Raw genomic sequence first — 22,437 nt, 5'->3', positions numbered from 1 at the left:
CAAAACCCGGCCAATACTGCTGGACCAAGGCTCGACACCCACACAGCCTATAATCTCGGATAAGATTGTTATTTGACAAATTTGTCTTTCAGAAAATAGCTTTTATGGAAGATTTGGAGAATCATAGGATGCAGGATGTCCGGCCACATCCTCCTCCCCCTCCAGAGACGGCACCGGTAGAGAAAGACAACCAGGCTGGCAAGCAAAAGGAGAGAGCTTCTTCGCTTTGCAAAACTCCTCCAAGTTTGATCCGTAGCAAAAACAATGGAGCAGAGTTTCATCGTGGTATGCTTTTAGGAGAAGTAAGTGCTACTGTAATACCAAAATTTTCTTCATGCTAACTCCCGTGAATAGGGTGGCTTTGCTCGCTGCTTCGAAGTCGAAGACGAGAACGGAGATGTCTACGCAGCAAAGACTGTCGCAAAGGCGTCATTGACATCTACGAAAACACGGAATAAGGTACGTAGTTATTTCTTCTCCAATCGTATACTCAAACTGATTGGTGACAGCTTCTTGGAGAGATTAAAGTGCACCAGAGCATGGATCACCCGAACATTGTGAAATTTATTGAATGTTTCGAAGACAATCAGAATGTTTACATCCTTCTTGAAATGTGCTCTAATAAAACTTTGATGGATATGCATCGTCGTCGCAAGCGATTCACAGAGCCTGAGGCTAGATATTTTATGATCCAGATTCTCGGGGCTGTCAAATATATGCACAGTCGACGAGTTATCCATCGCGACCTAAAGCTAGGCAATATCTTTCTAGATGAAAATATGCATGTAAAAATTGGAGATTTTGGTCTAGCTGCGTTACTGCTGTCTGATAGTGAACGCAAAAAGACAATTTGCGGAACACCCAATTACATTGCTCCTGAAGTATTGTTTGGGAAGCAGGACGGCCACAGTCTGGAGGTCGATATCTGGTCAGTGGGCATTATATTGTGAGTAGTATGTGAAAATATTTGTGGAACAATGCTAACGGCACAGATATGCTATGCTTTGCGGCAAACCACCCTTCCAGTCAAAAGAAGTGAATATGATTTATAAGTAAGTAAATCTCTTGAGAAAATATTTCAGTATGCTAATCCTGGTCCAGGAAAATCAAAGCACACGACTACCATTTCCCTGAGGGAGTAGTACTTTCAGCTGAAGCTATAGATCTGATTCAAGCACTGCTAAGCAAAGACCCGGCCGATCGACCTTCTTTAGATATGATTGTCGAGCATCCATTCTTTCATGGAGAAACACCTTCACATCTGCCAGTCACTTGTCTAGAAGGAATCCCACATTGGAAGAATTTGACACCCTCAATTTCTCGCCGAAATTTCCGCAGATTGGCAGTAGCAGCAGGTATTGGACCTGGATCAATTGACAGGGATGTAGGAGGCCCAGTCACAGTTAAGGATGTCATTCAAACAACGGCACCCGCCATAGTCGAGAAAAATAACCTTGGCCAGATTCTCCCCGAGTGTCTGTCGCCTAAGGTTTCAGCTACCAACTTGCGCGGCGTGGTGGTGAGCACCGCACAGGAACAACTGAGCAAGACAAGCATGCGCTCGACAAGGTCAGCTAAACCTCTTTCCGATCTACCCATAAACAAAGCGAACACGGGTCTTCCGACGCAGTTTCCAGTACTTGGACGTGCGCGACGTATGGGCGAGGGAGAAGTACCGGTATCCAAGAAAGTCGCTGTTGCGCCGCCTACTTCTGCATACGTGATTTCACCACAGCGCAAGAATCCTACTTTTGAGACTACGGAGCCAATCAATCAGCTCAGGGAGACACTGGAAAATGTCAAGCGTACTCTTGCCTCCAAGCAATCACATGACATGTACATGGAGACAAGTGGCAACCAAGTTTATATTAGCCAGTGGGTTGACTATTCAAATAAGTATGGCATGGGATACCAACTATCAGACGGATGCTCTGGAGTTTACTTCAACGACGGAACAACCATTGTTTTGACTCCTGACGTCACCTACTTTGAGTATATCGTCGAATCGCATAATCCAAAGGCACCGCGCGAAAGACATCAGTACACTATTTCGGACGGGATATCGTCTACTCTCAAGAAAAAGCTGTATCTCATGAAGCATTTTAGGGAGTACATGCTTACGAATCTCTATGTTGCCGAACAAGGGGTTCAAAAATTTTCTCCTGACGGCCAGGTCTCCTTTTTGACTGACTATTTGCGAACAAAACATGCTACCATGTTCCGACTGAGCTCAGGTGAAATTCAGTTCAACTTCACGGACCATTATAAGATGGTATTAACCGATGGCGGCCGCACAGTTCGCTTTATGGATCCGTCTCGTAATGCAGTTGCGATGTCAGTCGCGCAACTGATTCACCGCGCAAGACGCACAAAAGGTCATCAGGAGCAGAAAGCGCAGTTGGGTGCCGGCTCTGGAGAGCAGATTTTAGAGCGGATGGAGTTCATCGCGGCAACACTTCAAGGATGGCACGATCGCACGACCAAGGCGACGCGAGCAGCTTAGAAACTTGAAATTTCTTTCGGGGATGATCAAAAGCGCGTGCTTGTAACTGAGCAGGCAGAAAATTGAATTATATAATTAAAATTCGTCGCTTATTCAGAACTCTTTAGGTTATTGTGTTTTTGTATCAATTGTGCATGCATTACGGAAGGCGTAAGTTATGATATTTTCCATTAGTTCATTGATGACGAGATCGAATCATTCCGATGCTTTTATTTTAATTTTCTTTTTATTGCTATTGTATGTCACTGTGATAGAGAAAAGAGGCAGACTCTAGACTCATTGTATCACACATTATTAAAGTCTAACTACTAATTCAACGATTAACATAATACCGGTCACTCTATCTAAAAGTTTACCGCGATGTCTTCTAACTGCTCAAACGATTTCAAAGCTGCGCCATAGCGCTCCCACACGCCTTTTCTATATCCAACATCAACCTTATTAATCATCGTGCTCTCATCCCATCGCTGTCCCAAAAAATCCTCAAAACTCTCATAAATGTCTTTACCGCTGTCTTCGTCTCTTCCAATTACAGAGCGCTCAACGCTCCAGAGGGCTTTATAAGCAGATCCCAATGCACACGCGTTACTGAGTTCTAATCTGAAAACACCTTCAGAAGGGCCAAGGACCTCACCAGTTACTTTGCAAATCGCGGGATTCTTAGATCCGCCACCGACAACGTACACACGTCTGGGCTGCCCTAGATCAGAGAGCAAAGGACCTGCCCGCAGTCGCATACTGAGATTCTGACTCTCGAGAATAGCCCGCGCATCGCCGATGGGGATGTCCCAGTCCTCGTTATCAGAGACGGGAGATATGCCATTTCTATGGTCGTCTACATAGCGCCATGTACCAGCCTGACAATCCGGAACGATCTCGGGAAGCGGGAAGTAAATGCCTAACTTGTCATCAGAGTCAGAGCCAAGAGGAGGGTAAGCCTCAACGGCATCGTTAAAGGAACTCCACGAATCTTCCGCCGATGGAGGATTAATCTTGTTGATTTCGTCCCGAATCTTTTCACGCGCAAGGGCACCGTTACAGTAGCAAAGCATTCCCATGTACAGGCCCTTGCTGGTAGGGTGGGAAAACATATGGTAAGAGGGAGAAGTCTTATATACGGGTGTAGAAACGAGTAACGTAGTCGATGTACCAAGCGAAACAATCACGTCAAGAGGTCTAAGCGGCAGAGCAAGAATAGTAGCCGGATTATCGCCTGTAATGGGAGTAATAATACAACTCTTGGAGAAGCCATATCGCGAAACGAAATAGTTGCTGATAGGACCAAGGTTTTTTCCACCATCGGGCTCAACCTCACCTAGCTTGCGAAGTAACTCTTTTTTGTCATTCTCGTCACCACCAGCGACGACCTGGATAATGCTATCATTCCATTTCTCGTTTGGTATGTCCCACATGTTCATTCCACAAACGTCGCTGACATCAAAAGGAGCAATAGATCCGAGAAAGAGAGATGCAAGAAAGCTAGACACAAGAGAAATTCTATCAGTCTTTTCATACTCATCGGGATGTCTGTGTCTAACACGCATGATCTGCGGCCCAGTAAAACGATGGTGACTTTTTGAACCAGTGATCTCAGCCAGCTTATTCGGTCCTCCAACTTCGTCTTCAAGCAATTTGCACTCCTCAGCCGTGCTGTGGTCCTGCCAATTCGGACTCATTTCATGTGAAAAGGCTTTTGCACCCAATTGCGACTCGAGCGGTTGGCTGGGATCGAGATTCTCAAGTAGGCCTGGTGATTCTTTTGACCAGTACACTGAACCATGCTGCTGTCCTGCTCCCGATATACTCTTTACTTTATCAAACGGAAGACCGGCTTTTTGCAATTTTCCAAGAAGAATATCAAGAGCCTTGATCCACATAACAACAGGTGCGTAAACCTCATTCAGATCGACATTGGTAAAAACACCCTTTTTAGTTCCGTATTCGGGGGTATCAACGTCAAACTCCACATTTGCCTCAATGATTGGCTCAAGTTTACTGTTGATAGCAATAACTTTAATTTGCTGGGTTGAAAGATCAAATCCCTTGAGAAAAGAATAGTTAGCAGACGCAGTCAGGTAAGCCAAAAAAAAAAAAAAAAAAAAAAAAAAAGTCGGACGCGTACCAGGAACAAATCGTCGGCAGCCATCGCGAAAACAACAATAAGGAAAATATGCAATGATGAAAAAATAAATGTACGAATAAAGATTAAAATTTTAGTTTGTCTTTTCGTGCTTTAAAAACCTCAAAGGATGGCGCTTATAAAACGGCCACGGGAAAACCACAACAAAGAGTCCGATCGTGAAGAGAACAGAACAGATGTAGACAGTTAATTTTATATCTTGACTTATAAAGCCAGATAAAAATCCAATTATCTGATCTTCGAGTTAGTGTATCGTCCGGTCGACTAGAGTATTTACAATGTGAACAGATACTTACACCAGCGAACGACACGTAGTAGGAAGTAATTGAATCTGCAAGCTGCTGACCAACAAGATCCTGCGAAGAATCAGTATCCAAGAATATTGATTGAACTACAAAGAAGATAAGAAAGCTTACTATAGAGCCTTCGAGAATGATTGTTTGGAGATGAGAAGACATTGAGTTGCGCGGAAGAACGGTGCTGTTTAAGCCGGAACGATGTGGAGAGAGCTGGCCCTGTTAGTGCCTAAGCAGCACTATGCGCAGGCGCTCATTATGGGGATTAAGTCACCCAGAACTGTTGACTGAAAGCAATGTGTAATTAACTCCAAAATATCACTCCGGTAAAAGTCTTCAGCTGTCGAGCCGGGCCTGTTCCTTGAATTTGTTCAGCTCGCGTAACAGGGAATGTACAACCAGCACGAGACGAAGATTAAAACAAAATACAATAATATCTGTTTGTAATTAAAATTAAAATCACGAGTATTTTCTAGCCACCGTTTAAAAGTAGCTGTGTTTTAGCAACCAGCTAACTCTTGTAAATTCGCTATAAACCCCTGAACCGGTAAAATTGGATAAATCTACAAAATTCTAAAGTTTAAGCAAAACCGAATCAGGCAGTAGAAATAATTATATGATGATTATGTAATAACCACCTCCTCCTACAGATTGGCTTTTCGTAATTCATATTATAATCCCATTTTGCAAACTAACCAATTTTAAGTAACACTGCAAAAGACAAATCAAACCGATTAAAGAAAAAGAAAAATGAAAACTTATGGACAATATTTGATAAAAAAAACTTATATAGAAACCTTTCTACCCCCGACAATTCATTTGAGAAAAGTTTAGTCGACCTCCTCCATAGCGGACTCAGCAGGGGCATCCTCAGTAGCAGCCTCAGACGCCTCAGCAGGAGCTTCCTCCTCAGCCTCGTCGATGTTAAGACCCAAGGAGATAAGTCTGTTGATTCTGCTAGCAAAAGAGTTGGGCTCCTCAAGCGAGAAACCAGAAGTAAGCAAGGCAGTCTCGTACAGAAGAGTAGTCAGATCGCGAACTGTGCGGTCATTTACACCATCAGCATCAACTTTGTTCTTGAGCTCCCTGATAATAGGAGACTTAGGCGAAATCTCAAAGGTCTTCTTTGACGACATGTATGACGACATCGAAGTATCGCGGAGAGCCTGCGCCTTCATGATACGCTCCATATTGGCAGACCAACCAAACTGTCCAGTGCGAATAGCGGCTGGGGCGTCGACGAGTTTGTGTGAGACAACCACCTTCTCAACCTTGTCACCGAGAATTTCCTTCAGGTTAGTAGCAAGCGACTCGTACTCCTTCTCCTCAGCCTCTCGCTCAGCCTTCTCCTCCTCAGTCTCCTCAAGCTCGTAGTCCTTCGTGATGTCAACAAGAGTCTTACCCTCAAACTCCTTGAGTTGAGTCATGGCGTACTCATCAATGGGGTCAACCATGAAGAGAACCTCGAAATTCTTGGCCTTGAGAGCGTCAAGGAAGGGTGACTTCTCGACGGCCTTCATGCTCTCACCAGTGATGAAGTAAATGTTCTTCTGGTGTTCAGGCATACGAGTGACATAATCAGTGAGCGAGGTAAGCTCATCAACGGACTTGGTCGAGTTATATCTGAGAAGCTTGGCTAGGGTAACTCGGTTCTGGGCGTCCTCGTGAATTCCAAGCTTAATGTTCTTGGAGAAGGCAGTGTAAAACTTGTCAAACTGCTCGCGGTCCTCAGAGATCTCGGTGAACATCTCGAGGGTCTTCTTGACGATGTTCTTGCGAATGACCTTGAGAATCTTATTCTGCTGAAGCAATTCACGCGACAAGTTAAGAGGAAGATCCTCGGAGTCAACAACACCTCTGACGAATCCGAGCCACTCAGGAATGAGCTCATCACAGTCGTCGGTGATGAAGACACGGCGCACATAAAGCTTGATGTTGTTTTTCTTCTTCTTTGACTCAAATAGATCAAACGGCGCACGACGAGGAACGAAGAGAATAGCACGGAACTCAAGCTGACCCTCAACGGAGAAGTGCTTGACAGCAAGGTGATCTTCCCAGTCGTTCGAGATCGACTTATAGAAAGCAGCGTACTCCTCCTCGGTGATGTCGGACGGATTACGAGTCCATAGAGGTTTAGTCTTGTTAAGTTCCTCGTTTTCAGTAACGACCTCCTTAATCTTCTTGGACTCCTTCTTCTCTTCCTCTTCCTCATCAACCTCCTCAATCTTAGGGGCCTTATCGTCGTCAACCTTCTCCTCCTTCTCCTCCTCAGGAGCGTCCTTCTCGATCTCCTTAGTAACAACCAATTGGATGGGGTAGGCAACGAACTCAGAATGGCGCTTGACAATATCCTTGATACGCTTCTCCTCGAGGTACTCCTTCTGGTCCTCCTTCAAGAAGAGACGAATGATGGTACCACGCGAGAGACGCTCGTTCTCCTCATCTAGGGTGATGGTAAATCGACCACCGGCAGACGACTCCCAAATGTATTGCTCGTCATCATTGTGCTTGGAGATAACCTGGACACGGTCAGCAACAAGGAAGAGAGAATAGAAACCGACACCGAACTGTCCGATCATAGAGACATCGGCGCCAGCGGAAAGAGCCTCCATGAAAGCCTTGGTACCAGACTTGGCAATGGTTCCGAGGTTGTTGACGAGATCAGCCTTGGTCATACCAATACCTGTATCTCTCAGCTCCAAAACACCCTCCTCGGGTTTAGGAGTGATCCGGATGTAGAGATCAGGCTCAGTCTCGAGCTTTGAGGGATCAGAGAGGGCCTCGTAACGAATCTTGTCAAGAGCATCTGAGCAGTTGGAGATGAGTTCACGAAGGAAAATTTCCTAGAAAATGTTGTCAGTATAAACTGAACAAAAACAACCGACAAACTTGCGGATCAACGTACTTTGTTTGAGTAGACCGTATTGATGATCAAACTCATCAACTGCGAGATCTCCGCCTGAAATTCTATAAGCGGGCATTGTTAGTTAATAAACCAATAAGTACGCAAGAAAACAGAACGCACCAAATTGTTCAGTTTCAGCCATTGTGACTTGTTTGTATAACAATCTTGTGAAAGGAAAAGAGTTATGAACGGAGAAAAGAAAATTTTGAACAGGTGGGAGCGCGTGAAGAAATATAGGCGCAGGTGTTTGTTCTTTTGCCTTCCACAGAATCCCATGGAAACGAGGCAGCAGTCCCGTGCGGCTCACTTCGGCCTGGCGCTGCTAAACTACCTGGACTCTGCTTGTTCATTAAAGAGGTATATCTTAGTAAGAAGATTAATTTGATAAATCGATTATTATATTCAATTGTCGCTGTATTTCAGATGTGCTCTAGGTGTATCTGAACTGATCTCGGTCAGGTTGGAAAGTTCTGCGCTCTACCGCTGCTACTCGTTGATCAGCCATGAGCTCGTCGAAGTTACCAGAAATATCCATGATTCCTTGCAGATTTTACTTGCTAAAATCGAAATCAAATCTCCTTTATGTTCGAGCAGCATTTGGTTCACAATAGCAGTCTATGCATTCACATCAAATCTTCAATGCGTCTTCGACATAACGCGTTCCCGAAATCACTTTATGTCAAGACATTTACTCGCTTCGTAGTTACCTTCCCTTCCGAGTCAGAGCAAAATCAAATGATCTCGCCCGTATAAATGCGCCTTCCAAATGCGGTTCGCAGCCTGAATTCGTCAGCAGCTTGTTCAGCGTTGAGAGCTCAGTACAAGCAGCTCATGGCTCGCCATGCTGCTCCTCTCGCCGTCATTACGGCCTCACATGAAGGCGACAGACGCGCAGCTACAGTGTCTTCTGTGACGTCGCTCTCTGTGTCTCCCGAAGGAGCTCCTCTTATAACATTCAATTTAAAGCTGCCGTCAAAAACTTCCCAGCTTATACACGACTCCGGCAGATTCAGTGTCAACTTTCTCTCGGGAGCACATGCTGCAGAGCATGTCGCGCGTGGATTTGCGGGATCTATTCAATCGACAAAAGCTATTGATTTTGTTGAAGACGACGTTGAGATCATCGGAGTAGATTGGTTTCCGTTGTCAGATGCTCCGTACGATACGCCTATTCTCAACCGAACACGGATCAAAAGTGAAGAAGTGCTGGCATCTGACGGCATTGAAGCTGCGGTTGCATTCGCGCGAGTAGACTGTATCACGAAGCATTGCTTTACAGTTAGTGATCATGAAATATGGGTGGGTGAGGTTGAGAGATTGGAAATTGAAGACGAACGGTCAGCGTCTTCTTCTACCGCACTTGTATATTTTAATCGTCAGTTTGTCCGAGTAAGTGTGAAGGACGCACGAGAGGGCGGCAATAAAATTATTAAGCGGATGCATTTGAAGCATGAGTGAATTGCTTATTTAGCTATTTGGTGCCATAAGCTGTATATTAGATCTCTGTACATATTCTTCATTTTGAAAATTACTATTTACATATTGCCGATACGTCACCCACTTAGATATATCTGCCACCACCACCAGCACCCTTCCTACCCTTCGTCCGAACCTTTTGAAAGACACGAACGTTGAGTGACTCTTTATGTTCGAAGTCCTCAAACATCTCCTCAATCTTGCCATCAAACACAGACTCTTCCTCCTCAGCCTCTTCCTCGTCCTCTGCAAACTCATCAGTCGAGCCAAACTTCTCGTTAAACCGTGCAACACGTCCTCCAGTATCAGCTTGAACGGCTACCAAGCCACTGATTGTCGGATTCCACAGAGGGTGCGTACGCTGATCTCTGAGGTATCTCCATTCAACTCTTGGAAACGGTGACTGCCGCACATAAGTCGATCCATCCGACATTTCAACAAGACAATCAAACATGTGATATACCGCCGGTGTGGTTTTTCCCGGAGGTAAATGCCTTTTCTGGCGACGTTGTCGGGGGAGTTGCGCATCGTATGCTCGTCTTTGAGTCAGCTGTTCCGGCTGTTGGTTCTTCTGCTGATTGCCTAGGAAGTGAGGAGTAACAAAGCCAAATTGCCTTATGACCAACGATTGACATAGAGGCCTACTCCGACTCGCTGTCGACAAAGCCATTGCTGATGAGAATTGGACAAGGATAGAATGTAATGCTCTTCGGTTCTTGTGAAGCCTGTCCTACAAATTTTCGTACAGGCAAAGGTATCAGCAAAGGCCTTTGTACCAAAGCGACTGGTAGCAAAATTTGGTTATATGTGTCACGTGATGCGAATGAGAGTTCAGACCATGCGGCACCAGAAAAATATCACAGATTAATCTTTCTTCGATTTCAACATTCCTCTTGCGCTTAGATCCTTTACCAGAATTCGATTCGCTGATCTGCCGACGAGCCCTGTCTTGCGTTCTTGCTCTCTTGTTGAGACACGTGCTCCGGGTGTCGTGCGAACGATCGTTCTTCGCTCAGAAGAGACTGCAAGTTCAGTCCGCCAAAAAGTAGACTGCTTGCTTTGCTCCGTCGATAATGGCGCGCGGATCTGCCGCCTCCCGACGCGCGAATCTCGCTAACAGCTCGGTCTCAAGCTCGTCGTCGTCTCTTGCGTTGTCATCGAATGCTACGACGGCGACGTCTCAGCAGGCTCAGGATTCGGCGTTGACTGATACACCGCGACGAGTGCCGACTCCGCTGCAGAATTATACGTCGAGCCCGCTTGCGTCTTCGCAGCTTCCGAGCACTCCGGCAAAACCGGATTTGGTTCCGGGAGCGGTTTCTCTGTCAGCGACCTCACTTCATCATGAGACCTCTGAGCGTTCGCTGCGAAAGTCATCTTCTTTTTACAACGAACAAGCATTGCATAATAAGCCGACTGCTCAGCAGTCCTCGATCCTCAGCGCCCATCCCCTTATCGACTCTCTCACTATTTTTATTCTCATCATTCAATTTCCGAGTCTTATTGTATCATTCATTCAAATGATATTCGCTTCAATGACTTTTGCTCCTCCGCTCACACCGCCGACAGCTTCGCTGATCTCAACGTTAACTCACGCGACACAGACTTCTCCGAGTCTACTGACAGTATTGTTCGCTGACGTAGTTACTGCTATACTTTCAATATTTTTTCTTCCTCGTATGAGATCAATCATGGCTGATCTTGGTTCTGCCGTGATTGCATCTGCGCTTGGCGGTGGAGGTTCAAAAACAGCAGTTTACTGTACGGCATTACTTCAGATAGCGAGAGCTGTACGGCACTCCTTTTTTCTGATTCGTCGCGGTGCATTGCTACCCGTTCCATCATCGGTCATGGAGCCTCCAGTTGAACCTCCACAATATTACTTAGCTTCAAGCGGGACATCTCCTCGTACATTAGACATTCTCTACGGCTCGGCCGGTTGGTTTGGTCAGGCTATTGCCATTCATATTGTGGCGCAAAGTATAATGCATTCTCTAAGGCGTTCATTCCTGGAACACGAAAACAAGCTTAGTTCAATGCCGGCTGCGAGCTCATCACCAGCTATCCTTGGAGAGGGGTATGGGATTGATTATGATTCGGTAGCTTATTCTAGTAGCATGTCGCCGACATCTTCTTGTGCTCCGGCCAATGGAACACCTATCAAAAAGAAGAAAAAGGGAAATAAGGAAGGCAAGTCACATCAGCAGACACTCTGGTCTGTACTTGCGAACACGCTTGTTCTGGCATCTCGCGAATCAAGTCAGATACTGTCTGACCCACAAGCAGCTCCCGAAGAGCCTTCACAAAGTTCTCACAGTTTACTTCCAACCGATGAGGGACATTCTTTGTTATCTTCAATCATTTCGGACGACTCCACGGCTGCAAGCGGACTCGGATATCGACCGTCGGCAACTGAGCCAGCACTCTACTGCTGCGTGCGGTACATCCTCGAGAACGAAGTAGCATTTGAAATCATCCCCGGAGATTGTGCGATTCCATCTTCCGCTTCGGATAACAAGGCGGTCTCATCTTCGGCATCTCCTGAGTCAAATGGTCATAGCGATCACTCTTTACTTCCTACTTCACTTGTTCCGTCCATTTTTTCTCACGCTGATCCAACTCAAGCAGCGACTGGTACACAGCCTCACGCTTGTCAGGCATCGCTATATAATGATGTCACTGTACGTGTAAATGGAATATTGTGGCCAGAAGTTTCGGTGCAAACGATTGTTCCAAAAGTTCTGTACCCAGCTCTTCAGAATGCACCAGATGGGCCTTCAGATCCCACAGTACAGCTTCTCGAGGCGTCAGTGGCAGGCGAGGTGGAGATTAATGGAGAATTATCTGAATCTATGGAAGAAAACGCAGAGACTCTATTGGTTGTTAGCGGATTAACGCCAATTACAGAATATGAGATTGAGATTGGCAAAAAGTTCAAGTATAAGCAGGTGACCATCTGCCGGACAGACATTTGCACTTCGCCAAAAGATTGTAAGTTTTTTTGTTTGCGTCGATGTATGTTGTTTTTAGAGAAGATGATGCTGACTTGTAATAATAGCTTCAACCGTGTCGTCGCAAGTTCAGCAACCTTCTCGTCCTCTGTCACCAGTTACAACTCTACTCGATACTCTCTGCACGACAAATGAGACCTTGACCGAAGAAAAGCAGAAATTGAAGCGCTCTCGTCGGGACCATTCGAAGCATCTGGCATCGCTCCGATCGGAAATTGATACCTTGAAGTCGCGACTTGGAACCGGTGATCGCGGCGATGAGCGTGCTTGGCGACGAGTCCTCGCGCTACGGGAGAGTGTCCGAAGAACGGAAGAAGAAATTGAAGTACTTCAAAGCCGTATGACTGAATTAGACGCTGAGGAGGAAAACCTTCTTGGATTGGTTGATGCGCGCAAATCAGTATGGCAGGCTGCTATTGATGATATTAATGAGCATGAGCGACGCTTTCAGCAGCGGAAGGCAGCTATTGAGAAGCGCGATCGGGAGTTACAGTCTGATGAGAATTCAGTTAGTAGTAAATCCGAAAAGCTACAAACGCGACATCGAAAACTGCTTGTCGAGTTTCAACGCGCGGATCAGGAGCGTAGACAGGCTTGGGATGCAGAGTTCGCTCGTCGCAAGCTTGGACGAGAGAAATTAGCTGAACGACGTCACGCCATTGAAGAGGAATTTTCAAATGCAATCACAAAGATGGAGAAAGGGATTGACGATATCAAAGGTCGTACTCTTCTTACGTGGCAGTCCATTGGCATGTTTAGCGAGAGCTCAATCGCGACGGCCGCTACTGCTGTTGGTATTGTACCTCCTGTGCCGATGCCAGTTGCTCCAGGAGGAACAATTACGCTGTCGCCGAGTTCAACGAGCAATTCTGGTAGTGTGAATACGCCAGGGTCATCAACTGCTGTTCTTGTCTCACCTCCTGGACCGGCGGGGTCAGTTTCGCCATCTTTGTAATGAACTTTTTTCTGCGCGCTCTCTATGTTGATATTTTTTGGTAAAGGATAAGCCGTTTGCAAATTGTTTAATAATTTTCCTTCATTTATTGTAATTAGACTCGTTCTTCCTATTGTCATGGTTCTTTTGTTTAGCTCATGGTCTCCCTGTTTGTTTGAGTATCTCTTTTTTTGGCTTATTTAAATGCCCGGGAGTTGCTACTCATTCTCCTTTGATTAATTTATTAATAGCTTCTTTTTTTTGATTATCTCCCCGGATTTGTATGTCGGAGGTGCGAAAAAAACGCATTTGTGTCTAGTTTTCTTTACTGATGTTTTGATGGACATTAGTTAAATAGCATCTCTTTCCATTAACATTAAGATACATTGAAGAGTCTGACTTCACACCCTTCAGATTCGAGACTGGCATTTTTATCTGTTTTTGTATTATTGTGCTATGTATAACAGCGTGTGTGGAAGTGCCGATTTTCCAAACGTTGCTTGATAAGTGCGCAATCTTAATAAGATAATAACTTTTAAATGAGTAAGCAGAGAGATAGACTGACAGTGAATGGGTGTTTTATGATATATAGATAACGAATACGATTATTTGCTGTCATTACCGACGATAGTGAACCATTTTTCCAACTCAATTTAAGAGTGTGTACAAATTACAAACCAGATATAGTCGAGAAAAGTTAGAAGATAACCTAAGAAAGTTGCCATTTTCAAGTTTGAATGTGTCGATCATGAGGACGCGCAGTTGATATACTTTCACATATTGAAGATATTCAAGAGGACAATTATCTACGGCATGCAGTGTCATCTAATGATATAATTAATATCAGATCGATGAAGATGATATATAGCTATAGACAGCTAACATATTGTCAATTTTGCCGGCGTCATTGAGGCGAATTCAGTGATGGGGCCATTTTCTTAAATATTCCACATGAGACAGTATCAGCTAGTTGTTAAAATATTTTTCTACGTACTTGAATCGAGATGAGTTAATTAAAATGATTGCTGCTCCTCAAATTGATTGAGACCAAGTGGATGTGCCGAGCTATCGAGAAGAGGCGAATCGAGGTTCTGCACAGATTGAGAGGTGCTCACTAACACTCAAATTTTCAATCGACCACAAAGCAGCTTCCTTGCAATCAGAGAATTTCCATGGCTCTCAGTCGTGGCTGCAGTGCGGTAGTGGACTCGTGGGGAACTTCATTGGATCGGAAGAGAAAACGCTCAGACAGGCTGATGAACCATAACCTGGCATACTCGGACATGCATCTGCTTATCATAGCCACTAAGCAATGATACGAAAGGCAATGATCTGAATGTATGGACCCATGTATTGGTCTTAATGAAAACAGAATTTTGTTTATTTCCGGAATAGAACAGCGACGTGAGGTACGTAGATGGTCAGTGGGAAGCCGTTACTTTTCATCCTCCATGCTTTTTAACAATAAAACTAGAGAAAACTTTATCGCAATTTGGTTATTTTAGTGCCAAATTTTTTGGGTTGCTTGCTTTTTGTATATTCTCTTAGGACTGTTGTACGCTTGGCTTCTCTCTCGGCCTTTGTGCAGGTGCGCCATTCGACAGCTGTCATCCTCATCTACACATCCAACGTGGGCGGTCAGTGCACTGCTAGTCCAGATAGAAGGCAGCAGCTATTAGAAAAGTAGAGATAACGCGAGCATATGGTCCACGGCGAGAGCATGTGCTTGGTAGCGCGACTTAATACTGGTCACAGACAAGTACCTGCGGGGCGGACTAACGGCAATAGCGAGGAAAGGCTCTTTTTGACATTTGACATCGTGGCTGTCATCCAATGTCGTCGCTTGTCTTGTCTGTTCAATTTGTCTGGATAGAATACGTTGTAGATCATTAGACAGTCCTTGGCTGAGCGCCTGTTGTCTCGCTGCGTGCTTCGGAGCTGAATTCTCCAAAGCTGTCGCGATGCTTGATCATTCTCGCGAAGACGTGTCCAGAGAGGCGTAATTGCTGATTGAGGTAGCAAGCTGACTGGTGTACTTTGAGTAACAGCATTGACGTACTATTTGCGACTGGCACCAACTATCTCTACGCAGAGAGTTCCACAGCTGCAATTTCGTCGGCTGGAGTGCGCATGCATCGGTTTTGCCGTCCACCACTGGCCAACCCTCTCCAGCGATGGCTGCAGGTGGACCGCTCGAGTCTGCGCAATAGGCCGGCCTTTCTCCTGATCTAGAATGAGTTCACGTGATGCGACCTCTGGCGAGCGCACTCGCGCACACGTGTGCGGCTTAGGCGATGAAACGTGGGCAAAAAAGGGCGCTCAATTGGTTGGCTTGCGCCAGGAAGATGTGGCCCAAAGCGGCCTAGCGCGAGCCCGAAGACATCTGCTTCGTCTCGGCACGACATAAGTATTCTTTGAGCCCGGCTCAACTGTTTGCTTCCCAGCGCAGAATCACTCACTCTTCTCTTCTCCGTCTTTGACTGCTAAGTCTTGGACTATTTCCTTCTCTATAATGTCCGCAAAGCTTACCTCCGGTGGCAACGCTGCCTTCCACAACTTCGTCAACGATTTTGCGCACATATCAGACCCCAACGAGAGACGGCGCCTTGCTCTCGAGAAGATTGACAATGCCCCCTTCGGCTGGTACCACATCCGCGCCATCACCGTCGCAGGCATCGGGTTCTTCACTGATGCCTATGATATTTTTGCCATCAACATCGCCGTCACTATGCTCGGATATGCCTACTACCAGGATCGTGGCGGGAAGCTTCCCACCAACTCTGATACCGCTGTCAAGGCCGCCACCTCTGGTGGTACCGTCGTCGGTCAGGTTTTCTTCGGATGGCTTGCTGACAGAATCGGTCGTAAGCGCATTTACGGTGTCGAACTCATGATTATCATTGCTGGAACTATCGGTCAGTCTCTTTCTGCTCAGGGCCCTTCAGTCAACATCATTGGCCTTCTTGTATTTTGGCGTGTCATCATGGGTATTGGTATTGGTGGTGACTATCCCCTTTCTTCTATTATTACCTCTGAGTGAGTTTTTCTTTTTCTTTCTATCGACTCTTTGCGTTAGCTTTTCTTGCGTCTAACTTTTTCTTAGATTTGCCACTACCAAATGGAGAGGCGCCATCATGGGCGCCGTATTCGCTAACCAAGGATGGGGTCAGCTTGCCGCTGCCATCGTCGCTTTGGTTGTCACTCGTGGTTTCAAGGGGACGCTGTCTGCCGCGAATTCGACTGCTGAGTGTCTTGGTAACTGCCAGGTTGCTAATGACAAGATGTGGCGTGTTGTCGTCGGCTTTGGCTGTGTCCCCGCTTGCTTTGCTCTTTACTTCCGTCTCACCATCCCCGAGACCCCTCGTTATACTTTTGACGTCGCTCGTCAGGTTGACCAAGCCGCTGCTGATGTCAACCGCTACATTGGTGGTGACATGGGTGGCGCTAACGCTGAAGAGGTCAAGGCTCTCAAGGATGTTGAAGGTGTCCAGTCTCCCGTCGAGCTCAATGTTCCTAAGGCTTCCTTCGGCGACTTCATTAGCCACTTTGGACAGTGGAAGCATGGAAAAATTCTTCTCGGAACAGCCGGTTCTTGGTGTTTTCTCGATATTGCTTTCTACGGTCTTGGTTTGAATAACTCTACCATTCTCGCTGCTATCGGCTATGCTGGTCAGCCAAATGTGTACGACAACATCTACAACGTCTGCGTTGGTAACATTATCCTAACCTGCGCAGGTGCTATTCCTGGATATTGGTTCGCAGTTGCTACCCTTGACACTGTCGGCCGCAAGACCCTTCAGATTGTCGGTTTTGCTCTCTTGACTATTCTTTTTTGCATCATTGGTTTTGCTTATCACAAACTTTCCGGACATGCTCTTCTTGCTCTTTACGTTCTTTGCCAACTCTTTGAGAACTGGGGACCTAATACCACAACCTTCATTGTTCCTGGCGAGGTTTTCCCTACTCGTTATCGTTCGACTGCCCACGGTCTCTCGGCCGGTTTTGGCAAGGTTGGTGCTATCATTGCCCAGACCGCTATTGCTCCTCTCCGCACTCATGGATGCCCGGGTGGCAGTTGTTGGTTGAACCACGTAATGGAAATTTTTGCTCTCTTCATGCTTATCGGTTTCTTTACCTCGTTCTTGATCCCTGAGACTAAGCGGAAGACTCTTGAGGAAATTTCTGAGCAGTACCATGGTGAGTATAACTACCGTGGACCTTCTGCAGAGGCCTCGTCGGAGTCGTCGGAGAAGAAGCTTGAGGTTTAAAGGATTTTGTTTGTTTTTTATTTAATGTTGCGCCAAAATTTTTACTCCTGATAAAGTTGTGTATAAAGTAATCTGTTGCTTCTAGGTATCAATTGTTTGTAATCTTTTTTTTGAAGGTTGTTGTAAAAGGGTTGTATTAGCCTTATTTCATGTACATTTGCAACGCGGGTATTTCTGAACGATTCATTTATGAAATCTTGAAGATTGCATCGTTCGTATACAAGTTTAATGATTTGGTATATTGATTTGGTTGTCTGTTTTTTTATGCATGGGAATATTCTAAGGATTAAGTTTTTAATAGATAAGGTCATTCGTTTTTATTTAGTGTTGAAATTGGACTGATTAATAGAGAAGTGCCAACTGAATTCACTGCAAAATACATTTTAGTGGGTCTTTCGGTTAATCCCGGCTTTGGAGCCGCACAGAGATTAGCCGTGGACCTCATATTCTACTCTATTCTTTTTCATATGATATTGCGATTTTGCCAGATTGAAATGTTTTTTAGTTGATAATTCATGAAATATAGGCTAATCTTATTATGTGTGCATTTTATTTAATTTAGTAACCCAGTGTTGTAATCGCTGGTCGTTCTATATTCCGTCTGCGGATTATCAATCGAATTTTGGTTTCGCGAAATCTACCATCCTATACTGTCAAATATAAATGCTTATCACTAGGCGCATAATATCATATTTTTTTGTGAGATATTTTCTGTCGATTATTGATATTCGATGCTGATAAATTTGTGGTGGCTGCTGCCAATCGTTCTTCACCGCTTCATAGATGCACCCTGAATACGCAGATACTTCTCCAATCTATCGCATTATTGTATCGTACCTGCTTTTCTATATAGCAATTACGACTGAGCTCATTGTTGAGTATACATAGTATAATCCCAGCGTGTACGTAAATCGTCAAACCCCAAGGACGGTTCGCGATTTCAGTCATATCATCGTACATATATACAATAATTCAAATAGAATTCTATATTTCTTGAAACGCCTAATTCTTAATAAATTGACTCTTTCCCATTTTACGATTTTAAAGTGAGGCTTCTATATAGAATTTATGAGGTTTTGGCGGAGACAGCTGAACATTCTCTCCCGGATCTAGCTTTCTATCAATGTAAAAACCCAACCCCAAACTTAACTCTCAATTCAATATTTTTTTTAAATTCACAAAATCTTCTAGTCGACAATTACTAGAAGAACAACTGCTAAGTTGTGGACTGACTACTTCAGTCTCTAGTAAGGGTCCGATTACCCGGCCGAGACAGAAAGTTACCCTCCTTTGACCTCACGCTCACAAAAAAAATCCAGACACGACAGATGCTTTTTAAGGTCCACTCATATAAATCGTTGCTTCTCTCAATCGACAGCCCTTTGATCTTCAACCCCCATTCTTTGGAATCAGTAGCCTTTTTAATTTTTTTTATCTCTGCTTCTTGGCGAATTTTTCATTCTTTTTTTTTGGTGGTCGGGATAGAGGACGACAATCGGTTCTTTTTGTTGAACTCTTCCTGTGCTAGCTATATCAACTCACCTAGCCGACCCCTAGCTAACTAAACTACACGTTCGTCAGCGCAGTAAATGGAAGATCAGGTTGAACAGGCGGTGGAGATTGCCTTGAGCGGTAATGTGGATACAAATCTGAAGCAACAGGTACGAATTTATTATGAAATCGCGTGGTTGGAATCCAGAGCCGATTTATTAATTATTGTCTGTATAGGCTATGGCCTTCTGCAATCAGATCAAGGAATCCGACGATGGATGGCAAGTTTGTCTTTCATTGTTTATGAGTGAAAGGAAGCGGTGAGTAATTTATGTTATGGAGAATCTTTTTGTTGATCGCAATTGTGCTAATTATTTTTCAATGTTTCAGATCACCAGCTGTTCGTTTCTTCGCGCTGCAAGTCGTTGACGATGCCTTGGTTAAGCGGTGAGTCCCATCATGTTTGGGGGTAATTGTTGATATATTTTGCTAATAACGTGCTTTGTTAGACTCAATGGAAACAACAAACAATTGAACGATTCGTCATTATCGTTTGTCAAAGAAGCTTTGCTATCTTATATTCAAAGAGAGTACAGTCCACAAAATACCTCCGAAACCGATGCAGTTTGTAAGTTGTCAAACAATATTCTCACCGATTGACTCTCGATTAACGATAATATAGTTATGCAGAATAAATTGGCACAGACGATAACTTATTTTTTCCTCCTTTCCTATCCTCACACATGGCGTTCATTCTATGACGATTTAATCGCTCTGTCCTCAATTGGTGGACAATTCCAAAATGCTCGGGGTTTACAGCTATTTCTCCGCATTCTTCTTTCTCAGCATGATGAAATTGCCGATACTCTGATTCAGCGATCTAACGATGATGCACGTCGAAATGTTACAATTAAAGACGAGATTCGAGTTGGCGATATGGCAAAGTTGGCAAATGCGTGGAGGGAGATTTTGATTCGGTGGACAAATAGAGAAGATGGATACCTGATCACGGAGAATTGCTTGCGCGTTATAGGATCTTGGGTTTGTATGTCTACAACAGAACTTTCAATAAGCGAATATTCAAAATTGCTAACTGATTTGTCAATAGCCTGGATCGATATTTCATTGATTGTTACCCCGCAATACATGCAACTTATATTTGGGATTCTCGGAAATGAGTCGCTACGAGGAGCTGCCTGCGATACGTTGTCGGAGATTGTGAGCAAAAAAATGAAATCAGTGGATAAAATTGAGTTGATTGGTCTACTTAATTTACCTCAATTGATCAGTCAGCTACCATTAGGGTCCGATCCTGAATTTACAGAAAAAGTCGCCCGACTTACGAATGTTGTGTGCTTGGATTTGATTAAAATTTTGGATGAAGTATGAAACTCATTTTTAGTGTCTATCATATCCGTATGCAAGCTAACTTTAGTAGCAGAGCCAACTACCTCCACAATTGATAGACAGCGCAGAAAATCTACTACAGCAATACATGCCATTTGCCATTACATTTCTATCTAACGAATACGATGATACTTCTTCGGAAGTCTTCCCAACAATTGCTGATCTCCTCTCACTACTCCGAAAAGAAAAGAAAAGAAATAGGCCTCTCACCCCTAGCCGGTTGGCGATGGTCGGATCAATTTTGAATACCGTTATCTTAAAGCTAAAGTATGATGAGACTATGAGTTTCCACAATGGATCAGATGACTCTGAGAACGAATTTCTTGAAATCCGAGCGCGGCTGCGTCTATTTCAGGATGCTGTTGCCGCGATTAACGAGAATTTGTTTATGGATACAGTTTCAAATGTTGTTCTCGATTGCCTTTCAAAGCAAGATTGGCGGGAAGTCGAGTTGGGTTTGTTTGAGCTTGGTGCATACAGCGATGGTCTTCGTAATGCGGCTGCATTACCGGCGAAGGGACAAGAAAACTCAAGAGCCGTTATATTACTAAACAAAATGCTGTTGAGGATGACAGAATCAAACGTCCTGTCTATAGGACATCCAGCTATTAACTTACAGTATATGGAACTCGTGGTAAAAAATCCCAAATTTTTTGAAGCGCATCAGCATTTGATTCCACAAATGCTTGAGATTTTTGTTTCTAGTATCGGAATTCACAGCTCGTACTTACAAGTTCAGATTCGGGCATGGTTTTTGTTTTATAGGTTTATTAAACTGTGTAAGATGATGATTGGCGATATTGCTGAGACAGCATTGAACGCGATTGGCGATCTGCTTGTTATTAGAGCAGAGCTTGCATCCCGGGATGACAATGAATCGGATATTTCAGAGTTAGGCGCTAGCGATTCTGATAATATTGATGGTCGGCTGTACTTGTTTGAAGCCTCTGGATTGGTTGTCTCTGTTGATGCTGTTTCGGATGATAAGCAACTTGCGCTGATAAAGGTATTTTTGCGCTCAATCTGCAATACTCGCAACTTTGAACTAACAATGAGGTTTAGAATATTTTGAATCCCATATTTACTGATATGGAACAAAGTCTTCCGCGCGCTCCTGAAGATCCACGACTAGCTCTTCAGGTTCATCACGATATCATGGCAATCGGAACATTTGCGAGGGGTATCGCGGACGGTGGTAAGAATGTGACTGAGCCAGTCCGCGATCAGTTTATTCTTGCCAGTCGCGCTATCCTGGTGTCTTTGGAGACTTTATCCGGACTTGAGATTATCAGAGAGGCTAGCCGATTTGCATTTGCTCGGATGGTACCAATTCTGGGACAATCGATTTTACCTGAGATTCCAATTCTTGTTACTCGATTATTGTCTGAGAGTAGTACTCCTGAGCTTATCGATTTTATGAGTTTCTTAGGACAACTCATCCACAGTTTTAAAGGCGAGCCCGGGATGTTTGATATGTTGGATCGAATTTTGAATCCTTTGCTTACAGGAATATTCTATTCATTGAGCATATCTGCAAATGGATCGACAGATGAAGAAATACAGCAGACGGATATGAAGAAAGCATATCTCGCGTTCATTCTAGCTATTCTTAATAACGGAATGAGTGCCGTACTTGTCAGTCGGACTAATCAGTCTCTGTTTGATTCAGTACTGCAGAGTGTGGCTCATTATACTACCACTAGCAACGATTCATTTATCAAAAAGATGGGTAGCTCACTGTATCCACGATTGGAAGAGATTCGTGGCAAGGGTATTCAATAGATGTGTTCATTATTTACATATTTCTACACAATTACATGTACCCAGCATTTCTCATGCATTATATGATCAGAGTTGGGGACTAGGTGTCTTTCCAGAGTTTTGTATATAACTTGTTGCGCTTTCATGATGCGGATTGTCGTTGATATTCGGGAAAAATAGCTTATTATCATTGCTATTTATATGAATCATGGATGTTGTATCGGTAATCATGAGAAAACTGTATT

The 22,437-nt window shown here is 44.4% G+C and overlaps 9 protein-coding genes across 9 annotated transcripts; 5 read left to right on the top strand and 4 right to left on the bottom strand.

The window, feature by feature from the left end:
* Positions 1-29: 29 nt before the first annotated feature.
* V2V93DRAFT_369553 (kinase-like domain-containing protein) lies at positions 30-2,829 on the top strand. Its single transcript, XM_066910046.1, has 5 exons — positions 30-302; positions 355-459; positions 510-946; positions 993-1,052; positions 1,102-2,829. The coding sequence occupies exons 1-5, from the start codon at positions 105-107 to the stop codon at positions 2,501-2,503; spliced, it is 2,202 nt and encodes a 733-aa protein (XP_066765611.1). The 5' UTR covers positions 30-104; the 3' UTR covers positions 2,504-2,829.
* Positions 2,686-5,078, bottom strand: V2V93DRAFT_335265 (uncharacterized protein). Its single transcript, XM_066907720.1, has 3 exons — positions 4,940-5,078; positions 4,626-4,875; positions 2,686-4,545 (listed from the first exon to the last, which is right to left on the bottom strand). The coding sequence occupies exons 2-3, from the start codon at positions 4,647-4,649 to the stop codon at positions 2,848-2,850; spliced, it is 1,722 nt and encodes a 573-aa protein (XP_066765610.1). The 5' UTR covers positions 4,650-4,875; positions 4,940-5,078; the 3' UTR covers positions 2,686-2,847.
* On the bottom strand, positions 4,717-5,101 carry V2V93DRAFT_324182 (microsomal signal peptidase 12kDa subunit; the record flags this gene model as incomplete). Its single annotated transcript, XM_066907463.1, has 3 exons — positions 4,717-4,875; positions 4,940-4,999; positions 5,060-5,101. 3 exons carry the CDS (start codon positions 5,099-5,101, stop codon positions 4,717-4,719), a joined length of 261 nt encoding a protein of 86 aa, XP_066765609.1.
* Positions 5,102-5,575: 474 nt separating this feature from the next.
* On the bottom strand, positions 5,576-8,060 carry V2V93DRAFT_369550 (Hsp90 protein-domain-containing protein). The gene is made up of 3 exons (XM_066910045.1): positions 7,965-8,060; positions 7,845-7,906; positions 5,576-7,782 (listed from the first exon to the last, which is right to left on the bottom strand). The coding sequence occupies exons 1-3, from the start codon at positions 7,984-7,986 to the stop codon at positions 5,770-5,772; spliced, it is 2,097 nt and encodes a 698-aa protein (XP_066765608.1). The 5' UTR covers positions 7,987-8,060; the 3' UTR covers positions 5,576-5,769.
* A 615-nt stretch (positions 8,061-8,675) lies between these two features.
* Positions 8,676-9,302, top strand: V2V93DRAFT_380219 (flavin reductase like domain-containing protein; the record flags this gene model as incomplete). The annotated part of the gene is made up of 1 exon (XM_066912047.1): positions 8,676-9,302. One exon carries the CDS (start codon positions 8,676-8,678, stop codon positions 9,300-9,302), a length of 627 nt encoding a protein of 208 aa, XP_066765607.1.
* A 12-nt stretch (positions 9,303-9,314) lies between these two features.
* On the bottom strand, positions 9,315-10,061 carry V2V93DRAFT_369548 (mitochondrial 54S ribosomal protein bL31m). The gene has a single exon (XM_066910044.1). The coding sequence runs from the start codon at positions 9,988-9,990 to the stop codon at positions 9,406-9,408; it is 585 nt and encodes a 194-aa protein (XP_066765606.1). The 5' UTR covers positions 9,991-10,061; the 3' UTR covers positions 9,315-9,405.
* A 332-nt stretch (positions 10,062-10,393) lies between these two features.
* On the top strand, positions 10,394-13,286 carry V2V93DRAFT_380217 (uncharacterized protein; the record flags this gene model as incomplete). Its single annotated transcript, XM_066912046.1, has 2 exons — positions 10,394-12,311; positions 12,379-13,286. 2 exons carry the CDS (start codon positions 10,394-10,396, stop codon positions 13,284-13,286), a joined length of 2,826 nt encoding a protein of 941 aa, XP_066765605.1.
* A 2,373-nt stretch (positions 13,287-15,659) lies between these two features.
* On the top strand, positions 15,660-18,026 carry V2V93DRAFT_346293 (major facilitator superfamily domain-containing protein). Its single transcript, XM_066907893.1, has 2 exons — positions 15,660-16,301; positions 16,369-18,026. Exons 1-2 carry the CDS (start codon positions 15,778-15,780, stop codon positions 17,531-17,533), a joined length of 1,689 nt encoding a protein of 562 aa, XP_066765604.1. The 5' UTR covers positions 15,660-15,777; the 3' UTR covers positions 17,534-18,026.
* An 843-nt stretch (positions 18,027-18,869) lies between these two features.
* V2V93DRAFT_236968 (armadillo-type protein) lies at positions 18,870-22,303 on the top strand. Its single transcript, XM_066907077.1, has 8 exons — positions 18,870-19,194; positions 19,262-19,344; positions 19,415-19,471; positions 19,534-19,652; positions 19,707-20,069; positions 20,133-20,407; positions 20,466-21,437; positions 21,494-22,303. Exons 1-8 carry the CDS (start codon positions 19,123-19,125, stop codon positions 22,211-22,213), a joined length of 2,661 nt encoding a protein of 886 aa, XP_066765603.1. The 5' UTR covers positions 18,870-19,122; the 3' UTR covers positions 22,214-22,303.
* Positions 22,304-22,437: the final 134 nt, after the last annotated feature.

This window comes from Kockiozyma suomiensis (assembly GCF_038497685.1).
Source record: "Kockiozyma suomiensis strain NRRL Y-17356 unplaced genomic scaffold V2V93scaffold_7, whole genome shotgun sequence".
In the NCBI taxonomy this organism is placed as follows: Eukaryota; Fungi; Ascomycota; class Lipomycetes; order Lipomycetales; family Lipomycetaceae; genus Kockiozyma; species Kockiozyma suomiensis.
Note: the sequence above shows the minus strand (reverse complement) of the source record. Positions and strands in the feature narration are given on the sequence as shown.